The sequence below is a fragment of the Lineus longissimus genome, chromosome 11, assembly GCF_910592395.1.
Source record: "Lineus longissimus chromosome 11, tnLinLong1.2, whole genome shotgun sequence".
Taxonomy (NCBI): domain Eukaryota; kingdom Metazoa; phylum Nemertea; class Pilidiophora; order Heteronemertea; family Lineidae; genus Lineus; species Lineus longissimus.
In genome coordinates this window covers 8,340,711-8,357,633 of record NC_088318.1, presented here as the reverse complement: position 1 = coordinate 8,357,633, position 16,923 = coordinate 8,340,711, and the positions used below count along the sequence as shown (strand labels likewise).

General features: G+C 40.0%; 1 protein-coding gene across 12 annotated transcripts in view; it reads right to left on the bottom strand.

Annotated features, from left to right (window-relative positions):
* Positions 1-293: 293 nt before the first annotated feature.
* The window catches only part of LOC135495436 (uncharacterized), a 69,829-nt gene continuing 53,199 nt past the window's right edge, over positions 294-16,923 (bottom strand). For 7 of the 12 annotated variants that reach the window (XM_064784072.1, XM_064784071.1, XM_064784068.1 and 4 more), the window contains one exon: positions 13,080-15,286. In XM_064784072.1, the coding sequence (XP_064640142.1) occupies positions 13,665-15,263 (1,599 nt within the window). In that variant the 5' untranslated portion in view covers positions 15,264-15,286 and the 3' untranslated portion in view covers positions 13,080-13,664. The other 5 variants (XM_064784064.1, XM_064784067.1, XM_064784063.1 and 2 more) reach the window with 3 other exon arrangements.

The following is a 16,923-nucleotide window of genomic DNA, read 5'->3' as shown; positions in this document are numbered from 1 at the left end:
ATAACTTTCACGTAATTACGAGATAACTAACGCGTAATTACGAGACGACGAACACGTTACTATGCGATAACCAACACGTAATTACGCGTTAAGCTCACACTAACCTTATCATTCTCAAAGTTCATGATTATGATAGCTTCTGGTCCTTGGCCGAGTCTTTTAGTGAGGAAAACGGCAAGTGAGCCACACTCATCATCTATTGAGTCATCGCGTCATCGTCATAGTCATCGCGTAATTACGTGATAGTTTTCTCGTAATAACGTGATAGTTATCTCGCAATTACGCGTTAGTATCACGTACGTACGCAATAGTGCGAATTATCGTGTTATAACGTGATACTATCTTGTACGTTCGTGAAAAAAAAAAAATTTCATTAATGGGCAGAGACCTGTATTCATCCACGACCGGAAGTGTGGCACAGTCACATAGAGCTTATCAAAATGTCAAGTTGTGGTAAATACATGGCTGGGATGGACCAAAGTGGAATTAATTCTCAATCTGTGGTTGATTCTTAATCTACAGAGTCAGGCCATCACAGAAATATGCTTTTTGATAATATATTTAAGAAAATGTGGTCTCACTGGTCAGTTTAGAACTTGTACTTTGACAGGGCCATATCAATGCGCCAGTGACGTTTTGATGGATATGGTGTACGGAAATCTTTTTTTCTCAGGCGATCGGTATTGGAATTTTTAAAAACTTTATTATGCTATTGGCAAAGGGTTCTTCTTGACACATATAAAATTTTGTGCAGTGTTGGCCCCAGGTCGAATGTTCTGCTGTTTTCAGATTCCCCTAGATGTCCACATTACTGTGCAAAAGGAATTTTTGAATTATATTGAATTGTAAAATTTTTATTCGAGTTCATCTTCTTGCTATGTCCGGCCTCAAATTCTATGTTGAAGTGATGTGGGCGTGGCAAATTCTTAAATACCCAACATGTAATATTTCTGTTAAAAACTATTAAATCCCTCTAAGCACTGTTAGTTTGAAATAAAGGATATATACATTATTAGAAATAAGAGTTTTTGAGTTCATATGGTCATTGCTGGATGTCCCAGGGCCAGGTTTCTAAGTTTGGGCAGTTACCATGACAACGGATTATAGAAATTGTAGAATCTCTACATCACTGAGTCTGAATTTTCAAAAAGTCACAATTCCAGATTACTTCAGATTCACACTTGCCTACCTATCAAGTTTAAACTTCATATGGCCAGCAAAGAGCATGTGTGGCCAATTCAAAGTGAACCCCTTTGACCCTGAGAAACCTCCTTTTCTCACATTCTCAACTTGAAAGATCGGAGGACACATGTGTAGGCCTACCACATGTTCGTTTTTCATTAGGATATGACTTTTGTTATGGCTAAGGTATTTGTTTATCTAAGCAGCTCATCAGTACAGAGAAGCACAATGATGAACCATCCCAATATCCTCAAGCTTCAACTAGGTATGCCCTGGGCCTGGGGGTCACTTTACATGTGGACTTCACAGAGTAAACTTCAACTCAAGATGCCTATAACTAAGCAAAAAGCCAAGCCGTGGATTTCAAGTTGGTCACTCTTACCACTCGCCCTACAGCAGGACAATGCCTCCAGAGAAAACCGATGGTAGCTGGTCTCGTTTCACTTCAGTAATGAGGATTACAACAATGTTGTGCGTGAGCGATCGGATGGCATCATCTTTGCACCGACGGTCGAGAACACAGTCAGCCCACTGAGGATACTTCGCCGGAGGGGACAGGATGCTGCAAAGGACAATACGGATGTTATACTAACTGAGGATACTAACATTGTTGACTTTACCCAGTCCATAATATACAGTTTACACTACTCGATTTCAGATCAGGTTCGCTGGTCTGGTTTATTTTGAGTTTTAAGGTCTGAATCCATGATTGCGGCTGAAAAGGGTTAATATGTACAATTATGCCATAAGTATTGGTTCAACTACAAGAAAAAGGGATGAAAAGGACGTGCAGAATAGAGAAAATAAGATAAAATGTGTGTGCAAGTGTCAAATTTTTCATACCTGGTCAACCATTTTGACTACTAGAGAGCCAGTGTTGGCCCCAGGTCGAATGTTCTGCTGTTTTCAGATTCCCCTAGATGTCCACATTACTGTGCAAAAGGAATTTTTGAATTATATTGAATTGCAAAATTTTTATTCGAGTTCATCTTCTTGCTATGTCCGGCCTCAAATTCTATGTTGAAGTGATGTGGGCGTGGCAAATTCTTAAATACCCAACATGTAATATTTCTGTTAAAAATTATTAAATCCCTCTAAGCACTGTTAGTTTGAAATAAAGGATATATACATTACTAGAAATAAGAGTTTTTGAGTTCATATGGTCATTGCTGGATGTCCCAGGGCCAGGTTTCTAAGTTTGGGCAGTTACCATGACAACGGATTATAGAAATTGTAGAATCTCTACAACACTGAGTCTGAATTTTCAAAAAGTCACAATTCCAGATTACTTCAGATTCACACTTGCCTACCTATCAAGTTTAAACTTCATATGGCCAGCAAAGAGCATGTGTGGCCAATTCAAAGTGAACCCCTTTGACCCTGAGAAACCTCCTTTTCTCACATTCTCAACTTGAAAGATCGGAGGACACATGTGTAGGCCTACCACATGTTCGTTTTACATTAGGATATGACTTTTGTTATGGCTAAGGTATTTGTTTATCTAAGCAGCTCATCAGTACAGAGAAGCACAATGATGAACCATCCCAATATCCTCAAGCTTCAACTAGGTATGCCCTGGGCCTGGGGGTCACTTTACATGTGGACTTCACAGAGTAAACTTCAACTCAAGATGCCTATAACTAAGCAAAGAGCCAAGCCGTGGATTTCAAGTTGGTCACTCTTACCACTCGCCCTACAGCAGGACAATGCCTCCAGAGAAAACCGATGGTAGCTGGTCTCGTTTCACTTCAGTAATGAGGATTACAACAATGTTGTGCGTGAGCGATCGGATGGCATCATCTTTGCACCGACGGTCGAGAACACAGTCAGCCCACTGAGGATACTTCGCCAGAGGGGACAGGATGCTGCAAAGGACAATACGGATGTTATACTAACTGAGGATACTAACATTGTTGACTATACCCAGTCCATAATATACAGTTTACACTACTCGATTTCAGATCAGGTTCGCTGGTCTGGTTTATTTTGAGTTTTAAGGTCTGAATCCATGATTGCGGCTGAAAAGGGTTAATATGTACAATAATGCCATAAGTATTGGTTCAACTACAAGAAAAAGGGATGAAAAGGACGTGCAGAATAGAGAAAATAAGATAAAATGTGTGTGCAAGTGTCAAATTTTTCATACTTGGTCAACCATTTTGACTACTAGAGAGCCAGTGTTGGCCCCAGGTCAAATGTTCTGCTGTTTTCAGATTCCCCTAGATGTCCACATTACTGTGCGAAAGGAATTTTTGAATTATATTGAATTGTAAAATTTTTATTCGAGTTCATCTTCTTGCTATGTCCGGCCTCAAATTCTATGTTGAAGTGATGTGGGCGTGGCAAATTCTTAAATACCCAACATGTAATATTTCTGTTAAAAATTATTAAATCCCTCTAAGCACTGTTAGTTTGAAATAAAGGATATATACATTATTAGAAATAAGAGTTTTTGAGTTCATATGGTCATTGCTGGATGTCCCAGGGCCAGGTTTCTAAGTTTGGGCAGTTACCATGACAACGGATTATAGAAATTGTAGAATCTCTACAACACTGAGTCTGAATTTTTAAAAAGTCACAATTCCAGATTACTTCAGATTCACACTTGCCTACCTATCAAGTTTAAACTTCATATGGCCAGCAAAGAGCATGTGTGGCCAATTCAAAGTGAACCCCTTTGACCCTGAGAAACCTCCTTTTCTCACATTCTCAACTTGAAAGATCGGAGGACACATGTGTAGGCCTACCACATGTTCGTTTTTCATTAGGATATGACTTTTGTTATGGCTAAGGTATTTGTTTATCTAAGCAGCTCATCAGTACAGAGAAGCACAATGATGAACCATCCCAATATCCTCAAGCTTCAACTAGGTATGCCCTGGGCCTGGGGGTCACTTTACATGTGGACTTCACAGAGTAAACTTCAACTCAAGATGCCTATAACTAAGCAAAAAGCCAAGCCGTGGATTTCAAGTTGGTCACTCTTACCACTCGCCCTACAGCAGGACAATGCCTCCAGAGAAAACCGATGGTAGCTGGTCTCGTTTCACTTCAGTAATGAGGATTACAACAATGTTGTGCGTGAGCGATCGGATGGCATCATCTTTGCACCGACGGTCGAGAACACAGTCAGCCCACTGAGGATACTTCGCCGGAGGGGACAGGATGCTGCAAAGGACAATACGGATGTTATACTAACTGAGGATACTAACATTGTTGACTTTACCCAGTCCATAATATACAGTTTACACTACTCGATTTCAGATCAGGTTCGCTGGTCTGGTTTATTTTGAGTTTTAAGGTCTGAATCCATGATTGCGGCTGAAAAGGGTTAATATGTACAATTATGCCATAAGTATTGGTTCAACTACAAGAAAAAGGGATGAAAAGGACGTGCAGAATAGAGAAAATAAGATAAAATGTGTGTGCAAGTGTCAAATTTTTCATACCTGGTCAACCATTTTGACTACTAGAGAGCCAGTGTTGGCCCCAGGTCGAATGTTCTGCTGTTTTCAGATTCCCCTAGATGTCCACATTACTGTGCAAAAGGAATTTTTGAATTATATTGAATTGCAAAATTTTTATTCGAGTTCATCTTCTTGCTATGTCCGGCCTCAAATTCTATGTTGAAGTGATGTGGGCGTGGCAAATTCTTAAATACCCAACATGTAATATTTCTGTTAAAAATTATTAAATCCCTCTAAGCACTGTTAGTTTGAAATAAAGGATATATACATTACTAGAAATAAGAGTTTTTGAGTTCATATGGTCATTGCTGGATGTCCCAGGGCCAGGTTTCTAAGTTTGGGCAGTTACCATGACAACGGATTATAGAAATTGTAGAATCTCTACAACACTGAGTCTGAATTTTCAAAAAGTCACAATTCCAGATTACTTCAGATTCACACTTGCCTACCTATCAAGTTTAAACTTCATATGGCCAGCAAAGAGCATGTGTGGCCAATTCAAAGTGAACCCCTTTGACCCTGAGAAACCTCCTTTTCTCACATTCTCAACTTGAAAGATCGGAGGACACATGTGTAGGCCTACCACATGTTCGTTTTACATTAGGATATGACTTTTGTTATGGCTAAGGTATTTGTTTATCTAAGCAGCTCATCAGTACAGAGAAGCACAATGATGAACCATCCCAATATCCTCAAGCTTCAACTAGGTATGCCCTGGGCCTGGGGGTCACTTTACATGTGGACTTCACAGAGTAAACTTCAACTCAAGATGCCTATAACTAAGCAAAGAGCCAAGCCGTGGATTTCAAGTTGGTCACTCTTACCACTCGCCCTACAGCAGGACAATGCCTCCAGAGAAAACCGATGGTAGCTGGTCTCGTTTCACTTCAGTAATGAGGATTACAACAATGTTGTGCGTGAGCGATCGGATGGCATCATCTTTGCACCGACGGTCGAGAACACAGTCAGCCCACTGAGGATACTTCGCCAGAGGGGACAGGATGCTGCAAAGGACAATACGGATGTTATACTAACTGAGGATACTAACATTGTTGACTATACCCAGTCCATAATATACAGTTTACACTACTCGATTTCAGATCAGGTTCGCTGGTCTGGTTTATTTTGAGTTTTAAGGTCTGAATCCATGATTGCGGCTGAAAAGGGTTAATATGTACAATAATGCCATAAGTATTGGTTCAACTACAAGAAAAAGGGATGAAAAGGACGTGCAGAATAGAGAAAATAAGATAAAATGTGTGTGCAAGTGTCAAATTTTTCATACTTGGTCAACCATTTTGACTACTAGAGAGCCAGTGTTGGCCCCAGGTCAAATGTTCTGCTGTTTTCAGATTCCCCTAGATGTCCACATTACTGTGCGAAAGGAATTTTTGAATTATATTGAATTGTAAAATTTTTATTCGAGTTCATCTTCTTGCTATGTCCGGCCTCAAATTCTATGTTGAAGTGATGTGGGCGTGGCAAATTCTTAAATACCCAACATGTAATATTTCTGTTAAAAATTATTAAATCCCTCTAAGCACTGTTAGTTTGAAATAAAGGATATATACATTATTAGAAATAAGAGTTTTTGAGTTCATATGGTCATTGCTGGATGTCCCAGGGCCAGGTTTCTAAGTTTGGGCAGTTACCATGACAACGGATTATAGAAATTGTAGAATCTCTACAACACTGAGTCTGAATTTTTAAAAAGTCACAATTCCAGATTACTTCAGATTCACACTTGCCTACCTATCAAGTTTAAACTTCATATGGCCAGCAAAGAGCATGTGTGGCCAATTCAAAGTGAACCCCTTTGACCCTGAGAAACCTCCTTTTCTCACATTCTCAACTTGAAAGATCGGAGGACACATGTGTAGGCCTACCACATGTTCGTTTTACATTAGGATATGACTTTTGTTATGGCTAAGGTATTTGTTTATCTAAGCAGCTCATCAGTACAGAGAAGCACAATGATGAACCATCCCAATATCCTCAAGCTTCAACTAGGTATGCCCTGGGCCTGGGGGTCACTTTACATGTGGACTTCACAGAGTAAACTTCAACTCAAGATGCCTATAACTAAGCAAAGAGCCAAGCCGTGGATTTCAAGTTGGTCACTCTTACCACTCGCCCTACAGCAGGACAATGCCTCCAGAGAAAACCGATGGTAGCTGGTCTCGTTTCACTTCAGTAATGAGGATTACAACAATGTTGTGCGTGAGCGATCGGATGGCATCATCTTTGCACCGACGGTCGAGAACACAGTCAGCCCACTGAGGATACTTCGCCAGAGGGGACAGGATGCTGCAAAGGACAATACGGATGTTATACTAACTGAGGATACTAACATTGTTGACTATACCCAGTCCATAATATACAGTTTACACTACTCGATTTCAGATCAGGTTCGCTGGTCTGGTTTATTTTGAGTTTTAAGGTCTGAATCCATGATTGCGGCTGAAAAGGGTTAATATGTACAATAATGCCATAAGTATTGGTTCAACTACAAGAAAAAGGGATGAAAAGGACGTGCAGAATAGAGAAAATAAGATAAAATGTGTGTGCAAGTGTCAAATTTTTCATACTTGGTCAACCATTTTGACTACTAGAGAGCCAGTGTTGGCCCCAGGTCAAATGTTCTGCTGTTTTCAGATTCCCCTAGATGTCCACATTACTGTGCGAAAGGAATTTTTGAATTATATTGAATTGTAAAATTTTTATTCGAGTTCATCTTCTTGCTATGTCCGGCCTCAAATTCTATGTTGAAGTGATGTGGGCGTGGCAAATTCTTAAATACCCAACATGTAATATTTCTGTTAAAAATTATTAAATCCCTCTAAGCACTGTTAGTTTGAAATAAAGGATATATACATTATTAGAAATAAGAGTTTTTGAGTTCATATGGTCATTGCTGGATGTCCCAGGGCCAGGTTTCTAAGTTTGGGCAGTTACCATGACAACGGATTATAGAAATTGTAGAATCTCTACAACACTGAGTCTGAATTTTTAAAAAGTCACAATTCCAGATTACTTCAGATTCACACTTGCCTACCTATCAAGTTTAAACTTCATATGGCCAGCAAAGAGCATGTGTGGCCAATTCAAAGTGAACCCCTTTGACCCTGAGAAACCTCCTTTTCTCACATTCTCAACTTGAAAGATCGGAGGACACATGTGTAGGCCTACCACATGTTCGTTTTTCATTAGGATATGACTTTTGTTATGGCTAAGGTATTTGTTTATCTAAGCAGCTCATCAGTACAGAGAAGCACAATGATGAACCATCCCAATATCCTCAAGCTTCAACTAGGTATGCCCTGGGCCTGGGGGTCACTTTACATGTGGACTTCACAGAGTAAACTTCAACTCAAGATGCCTATAACTAAGCAAAAAGCCAAGCCGTGGATTTCAAGTTGGTCACTCTTACCACTCGCCCTACAGCAGGACAATGCCTCCAGAGAAAACCGATGGTAGCTGGTCTCGTTTCACTTCAGTAATGAGGATTACAACAATGTTGTGCGTGAGCGATCGGATGGCATCATCTTTGCACCGACGGTCGAGAACACAGTCAGCCCACTGAGGATACTTCGCCGGAGGGGACAGGATGCTGCAAAGGACAATACGGATGTTATACTAACTGAGGATACTAACATTGTTGACTTTACCCAGTCCATAATATACAGTTTACACTACTCGATTTCAGATCAGGTTCGCTGGTCTGGTTTATTTTGAGTTTTAAGGTCTGAATCCATGATTGCGGCTGAAAAGGGTTAATATGTACAATTATGCCATAAGTATTGGTTCAACTACAAGAAAAAGGGATGAAAAGGACGTGCAGAATAGAGAAAATAAGATAAAATGTGTGTGCAAGTGTCAAATTTTTCATACCTGGTCAACCATTTTGACTACTAGAGAGCCAGTGTTGGCCCCAGGTCGAATGTTCTGCTGTTTTCAGATTCCCCTAGATGTCCACATTACTGTGCAAAAGGAATTTTTGAATTATATTGAATTGCAAAATTTTTATTCGAGTTCATCTTCTTGCTATGTCCGGCCTCAAATTCTATGTTGAAGTGATGTGGGCGTGGCAAATTCTTAAATACCCAACATGTAATATTTCTGTTAAAAATTATTAAATCCCTCTAAGCACTGTTAGTTTGAAATAAAGGATATATACATTACTAGAAATAAGAGTTTTTGAGTTCATATGGTCATTGCTGGATGTCCCAGGGCCAGGTTTCTAAGTTTGGGCAGTTACCATGACAACGGATTATAGAAATTGTAGAATCTCTACAACACTGAGTCTGAATTTTCAAAAAGTCACAATTCCAGATTACTTCAGATTCACACTTGCCTACCTATCAAGTTTAAACTTCATATGGCCAGCAAAGAGCATGTGTGGCCAATTCAAAGTGAACCCCTTTGACCCTGAGAAACCTCCTTTTCTCACATTCTCAACTTGAAAGATCGGAGGACACATGTGTAGGCCTACCACATGTTCGTTTTTCATTAGGATATGACTTTTGTTATGGCTAAGGTATTTGTTTATCTAAGCAGCTCATCAGTACAGAGAAGCACAATGATGAACCATCCCAATATCCTCAAGCTTCAACTAGGTATGCCCTGGGCCTGGGGGTCACTTTATATGTGGACTTCACAGAGTAAACTTCAACTCAAGATGCCTATAACTAAGCAAAAAGCCAAGCCGTGGATTTCAAGTTGGTCACTCTTACCACTCGCCCTACAGCAGGACAATGCCTCCAGAGAAAACCGATGGTAGCTGGTCTCGTTTCACTTCAGTAATGAGGATTACAACAATGTTGTGCGTGAGCGATCGGATGGCATCATCTTTGCACCGACGGTCGAGAACACAGTCAGCCCACTGAGGATACTTCGCCGGAGGGGACAGGATGCTGCAAAGGACAATACGGATGTTATACTAACTGAGGATACTAACATTGTTGACTATACCCAGTCCATAATATACAGTTTACACTACTTGATTTCAGATCAGGTTCGCTGGTCTGGTTTATTTTGAGTTTTAAGGTCTGAATCCATGATTGCGGCTGAAAAGGGTTAATATGTACAATAATGCCATAAGTATTGGTTCAACTACAAGAAAAAGGGATGAAAAGGACGTGCATAATAGAGAAAATAAGATAAAATGTGTGTGCAAGTGTCAAATTTTCATACTTGGTCAACCATTTTGACTACTAGGCCAGAGTCCTCTATCAAAACATGTGTACATTACGTGTACATTGTTGTGCATAGGTTTTGGTAAAAAAAGTACTCATTGGACCAATCAATCTGCACAAAATTTTATATGTGTCAAGAAGAACCCTTTGCCAATAGCATAATAAAGTTTTTAAAAATTCCAATACGGATTGCCTGAGAAAAAGAGATTTCCATACACCATATCCATCAAAACGTCACTGGCGCATTCATATGGCCCTGTCAAAGTACAAGTTCTAAACTGACCAGTGAGACCACATTTTCTTAAATATATTATCAAAAAATATATTTCTGTGATGGCCTGACTCTGTAGATTAAGAATCAACCACAGATTGAGAATTAATTCCACTTTGGTCCATCCCAGCCATGTATTTGCCACAACTTGACATTTTGATAAGCTCTATGTGACTCTGCCACACTTCCGGTCGTGGATGAATACAGGTCTCTGCCCTAATGCCAGAAATTTTTTTTTCATTTGGCACTATTACTCTTCCGCAAAAACGCGGGTGACACTTACCTCATATTTAAGCATGGACCGCTGTAGCGAAAAACACAAGAATATCTGAAAGAGACAGAATATAATTTCACGTCCCTCCACATGTTTCGTGCATGGAACTTGAACAAAAATGATATTATCGGTATTTTTGTTGACACCTTTATTTTACTTACTTTCGAACTCAGAAATACGAAATAGTTCTATATTATAATATGAGATTCAGTTATCGCGTAATAGCGCGTTAGTCATCGCGTAATTAGTCATCGCGTGGTAGTCATCGCGTAATTACGTGTTAGTCATCTTCTATCTCGTAATTACGCGTTAGTATCACGTACGTACGCAATAGTGCGAATTATTGTGTTATACTTACTTTCGAACTCAGAAATAGGAAATAGTTCTATACTATAATATCAGAGTCCACCGACCATGCTTGTTTCAATATTTGTTGACCGACGGCTCATGAAGATTTTTTTTTCTTTTCATCACATACGTACGAGATAGTATCACGTAAAAACGCGACAATTCGCGGTATTGTGTATGTCCGTGACACTAACGCGTAATTACGAGATAACTATCACGTAATTATGAAATATTTATCACATAATTACAAGAAAACTATCACGTAATTACGAGATAACTCACACGTTATTACGCGATAACTAACACGTTATTACGCGATAACTAACACGTAATTACGCGATAATCAAGCGTAATTACGCGATAACTAATGCGTAATTACGAGATAACTAACGCATTATTACGCCGTAGGGCTATATCAATCGATGCCAAGCTCACACTAACCTTATCATTCTCAAAGTTCATAATTATGATAGCTGCTGCATGGTCCTTGCCCGAGTCTTTTAGTTAGGAAATCGGCAAGTGAGCAACACTCATCATCCATTGAGTCCGCCATCATATAGCCCATCTGTGTATACCATCCTCATCCTGAGATTCAGTTATCACGTAATAATATGTTAGTCATCTCGTAATAACGTGTTAGTTATCTCGTAATTACGTGATAGTTATCTCGTTATAACGTGTTAGTTATCGCGTTAGTTATCGTGTAATAACGTATTAGTTATTGCGTAATTACTTGTTGGTCATCTCGTAATTACGTGTTAGTTATCTCATAATTACATGATAGTTTTCTCGTAATAACGTGAGAGTTATCTCATAATTATGCGTTAGTTATCTCATAATTACGTGCTAGTTATCTCGTAATTACGCGTTAGTTATCTCGTAATTATGTGTTAGTCATCGCATAATTACGTGTTAGTTCAAGTAATGACCAGTGAATTTTCGAAGTGGAGACTCACTGGTGAGTGACGTCATCAGGCGGCAATTTTTAAATTGCCGCCTGATGACGTCAAAATCGATGAAAAAATTTTAAAGACAGATAGCGCGCCCTATTGAGAATAATTTGAATTTTTTTAATAGGAAATTGATTAAGAAAAAAATAATCTGCACTTTACTGCATACTTCAAAATCTTCTGATTCTCCATGCCCGAGATAAGCTAAAATCGTTCACAGGCCCTCGGTCGCAGAAAATTTTTTCGTGACGGGTAGCCTTTGGGTAATACTTAATTTACATGCTGAATTGAGGTTGATAAGGCATACGGTTACGGAATGTGCCCCTGTGGACAGATGGATGGACAGACAGACGCCACTTGAATAGCTATTCTACTGGCACGCTGACTTGGTCAGCTGAGCTAAAAAATATATTAATTAGTGCACGTGCACTGGGATTCCTGTTATTTCTGGTAATGATGGTGAAGCCACTATGGCTGGAACACAAACAAGATTTCTTGCAAACCATCATGTTCTTCGGTATCAGCTCAAAAATTACACTGATTATCAAGGCCGGCTGTACAAGCTCTGGAAAAACAAAGATCCATGTCCCAACCACCAAGAGTCCCAACCTTCGACTTTAGTCAGGCACTTATTCCTTCACCATGTTCACTAGGGGCTGCACAACCCATGGCCATTTTGAGTCATAGGGCAAGATGACTTCAGGTCATGGGTCGAAATGACCATGGGCCGAAATGACCATGGGCCGAAATGACCATGGGCCGAAATGACCATGGGCCGAAACGACTTGGGCCAAAGTGGTCATGGTCCAAAATGACCGGGCCGAAATGACCGTTGACCGCTCAAGTTGTTACGAAACATGACACCATCAGCTAATTTACGCTATTTGACCTCTGTGACATTAAAAAGTATGTCAAATCAAAAACCTGTGTGATACGATATGTATCATCATTACATGTCCCTTTGATAAAAAGTCTGTGATGATTGAGCACTTTGTTAGGGCGATATAGTCCTTCTGGTGTTTTCAGATTTAGCCACCTGGTGGCAAAATCAGGAATCGAACCAGACTGAAATTTGGTCTCCCAGTTGTCATTACAATGTTCCCCTATTTACTACCAGTAAGTTTCAAGTTGATGGCTCCAGCAGTTACAAAACGTGCCTTGCTAATGGACGAAGACGATGGACGCTATGCCATAAGATACCTCTCCGGAGGCAAGTTAAAAATGTGCCACAGTTTAAATACAGGATACGGACAAGGAACACTATGGTATGGTATAGACTTCATTAGGCTAGCCATAACTCAGCCAAGAATTTCCCCCTTCGACAGTGCAAAAGGCAGGATGGGGGGGGGGGGGCAGTAATAATTGTCACCTGGTACATGCCTGTGGCAGTAAAAAGTAATATTCATGAATTGAAAATATTTATTCGGAATTGGTACACATTACCTGCAATGGCAGGCATAGCAGACTCCGTTTTGAATAGAGGGTGCTTCAATCATCCTATAGACCTATTGGTCGATGATAATGATTGTCACTAGAAGGTACTACATGATAGTTTGCTAAATTTTAATTCATTCGAAGTGAATTTTTTGGCATATTTGTTGAACACATCTCAACACTCCTATGGTCAATAAAGCTGAAAAACCTTGGGACTATATTGCCAAGAGTACTATCAACCCGAGGTTTGAAGTCAGAAATGTGCAGTTTCAGGACTCTGGCGCAGCTAGAAATGCCCTAAAACTCAATTTCTCAAGAATTGTTATTACAATCCGTGAGCATTACAAATGCACCAAAATTTTCAACCAAAAGATGGACCTATCAAATGTTCATCCTAGTTGCTGAAATATTTTCTGCAATTGTCTTGACATCAGAAGTCAATGGGACCCGCTGTGTTATTAACACCCCCCCCCTCCGCCCAATACATTTTGTGGAAAAAATCCCAGTCCATTTTCTATTAGGCCTGTTAGTATTAGTAATACCTTACAACCACTTCTGTATGGAAACTGTGGCTGGCATCTTCTTGCCCATCAGCTCTGGGAGAAGACGCCGAGCAACATTTTGTGTGTCCTTTGAATCACGTTTTGGTTTTCCCACAGGAGCAGAATGAAACCCAGTTAACTTCTTCTCGACTTGTTCATAGAGGAAGGATTTTGAACGCTTTGGCTTTGTAACATTTGCTTGTCCCTTTTTATGTCCAGACATTGGCTTGGACGAACTCCGTCGAGCTAACCCTGTATCTCCTGATTTTACCAGACCTACTGCATCCATGTTATTTATATTCAGGTACTTGTCTTTTGGAGTGTGGGAATCTAATTTGACTTTTTCATCATCTTTGAGATGAATTGGGTTGACCTCAGAATCATTAAAGGAATACCCGGTAGTGATACAGTTGTCACTATTTCCTTTCACTGAGTTATAACGTAAATGGGCAATTTGCATTTTATGCATGTCAACAACTTGGCGCATGCCTGGAGTCACTTTCTCCAAAGGTTTCAGAGGAAATTTCTGCGGCTTTTTTCCTGGGTCACTGAAAACTTTGATAACTTCGAATGTGCTTTGTGGAAATGAACCCTTTTTATCTAAACCTGGATAATTTGATTGACTAATAGCATTAATAGTTTCAGGCGTCAAATCCTGTAATGACGATCTACGATATTGAACAATATTTGGTGTTGTACTCTCGGTTGATTTTTGCAGCATCTTAATTTTTGCATCCTTTCGAATTTGTTCCTCTAATACAGATATCTTAGAGGAGAAATTCTCCATCAGGCGATCAGCAAAAGCCTTACTGAGAAGAGGCACATCCATAGACGGGAGCTGAAATGGACAGTCAGACTGGTCTACTCCTACGGCATCCCCCAGATAATCACCAGGCTCAGACACAGGATGGGGATTGTCGTCTGGCTTACCTAATTTTTCAACAACCAATTTTATTGGACCAGAAACAGAGTCATGAAGTTCAATGTTATTCGTTGGGGTATAAGAGCTGGTCTGTTCTTCATGAGATTCTACAACATGACGTAAATCTCTTGTAATCTCCTGCTGAATCTCCCTCCGAGTTGGAGCAAGAGGAAGGGTCCTTCTTTGAAACTGACCATTCAGTTCAGATTGATCTTTGCCTAATGCTGCATTAGTTTTCAAATATCTGTAGCAGCCATTATCATCAACATATCTGTAAGTGTCCGATTCAACAACTGATCGCCACATTACACCGGGATGCCAATAATCAGGTAAGAGCACATAGGGCTTTTTCTTAAACAAATAAAAATCCTCCATTTCTGCAGGACCAGAATACAGATTGGATTTCCGCTTTCTCCGTTCATTATTCACTGAAGGCTTCTGATAAAATATCGGAAATGTAATCCAACCATGAAACCTAGCATTCTCTGGATTTTCTTGTGGAGAATCAAGAAGCATCTCCACTCTTGGCTGGAATAACTGTTTGTCACTCTCTTCCTGGCTGATATCTATGAGAGTATCCATTATTAGTCTTGGGTCAACAGGATATCGGTCCACATTTAGTTTTGACTCTTTATCACCCCTATCTTGAGATGTGTCACCATCTACATGAAGTTCCATGACATCAGTGGATCCATTCAACCCTAAAAAATAAAATACAAGAAAAGCCTGCTTAGTTTTTCTTTGAAAGTCAATGCATGATATATTACCATTCTGGCTTGAGGACAAGAAATTAGTTCATTAATCAAATGGCCAGGGGGCATGTGCTCACCTGTGGTCAGTGACAGGAATATGGATATTATTATTAGCTTAAGGGCTGAGATCACTATTAACTGTTCGTGGGACAAATATGGTAAATTGCTGAAAAAAGCCCCGTCATGCCTAAATGCTGCCTAGAATGTTAGTTATTTGGTTTGCAAACATCATTTCATGCTTTTTTAATTTTGAATAATATCAAGTAACATGATTCAGGTCGCTTTTGAAATAGGATCTACTTTTCTAGATTTTCAGAAAGATATTCTCTCATAGGCAGTGAACATGGCTCCGCACCGTGTCATATTCTGACATCTCACGAAAACGCTAATAAACCAATTTAGAAAATCATTGGAACTTATTCAAATTCACTTTTGACCTTGGCAAGATATAGGACTACACCTCTGCAAAGTTTGATGAAAATCCCAGAATTGAATTTTTTGAAATCACCTAAATGTATGTACACAAAATGTACACGGACCCTATAGCATGTTCAGTCACACTTTAATGACCTATATACGCCGTTTGACCTATGTGACAATGAAAAGTACATGCAGGTCAAATCAAAAACTTCTACGATATGTGATTCCTAAACTGCACCTCCCAAAATCAGCTTGATATTGCCCGACATGTTATAGTATTCATATATTCATACATTATCCATATTTTTACTTGATGTATTGTGCATGCTTTGATATTGTCTTGAGTAATAAAGTCACTTCGTATATACTGGACTCATGGTCTTCACCTCACTATTTGTAACACAACATGCCAGTTTGTTGCTGTGAGTCTGTACCTTGTCGCGGTGCAACTGCTTGAGTACCCAATGAACCCAGAAGCTATGTTGACTGGAGTTCGCTCCTGGCAAGTCTAACCATGTCAAACAGGTTCTGAGGGAGGGGTCAGATAAAAAAGGACTCCTGGTCCTGGTTGGGGTTTGCGTGTAGGGTTAACAACCCTGCCATGTAAAAACAATCATCGTTGAGGAAACTGAAACTCAAGAAAATACCACACCCGATGCAAGGGAAGACGTTCATCAGCCTGCTGATCATATGACAGAGGTGGACCAAACCTCTAGAGGAGTCCACACCCCGACAACAGACGTCCTTGCACCAAAAATAATCACCAAACTTGGATGTGGGTATCACTTACAAGCGGTGTAGTCGCATGCAGAGGATTTTAAATGCGGCAGCGAGGGTTGTATGTCTTGTATCTTGCTTTGTGCATATCACCCCTGTGCTGTTGCGGTTGCACTGACTTCCTGTAAAGGACAGGATAATTTTCAAGGTCTTCTTGTGTTTAAGGCACTCCACGGCAACGTACCACAGTATCTAGTTGATATGATCAAGATCAGGCAGCCCATTTCATACTGGTTATGATGCGACTCCGAGTTGCTACTTGCGGTGCCCCGTACGCGATGCCTCACTTTTGGTGACCGTGCATTCTGCTCGGCTGCCCCCAAACTGTACTGTAAGAATGAGTACTGTAAGAACAAGTACTGTAAGAACGGCAAGAAACATCGGCCAAT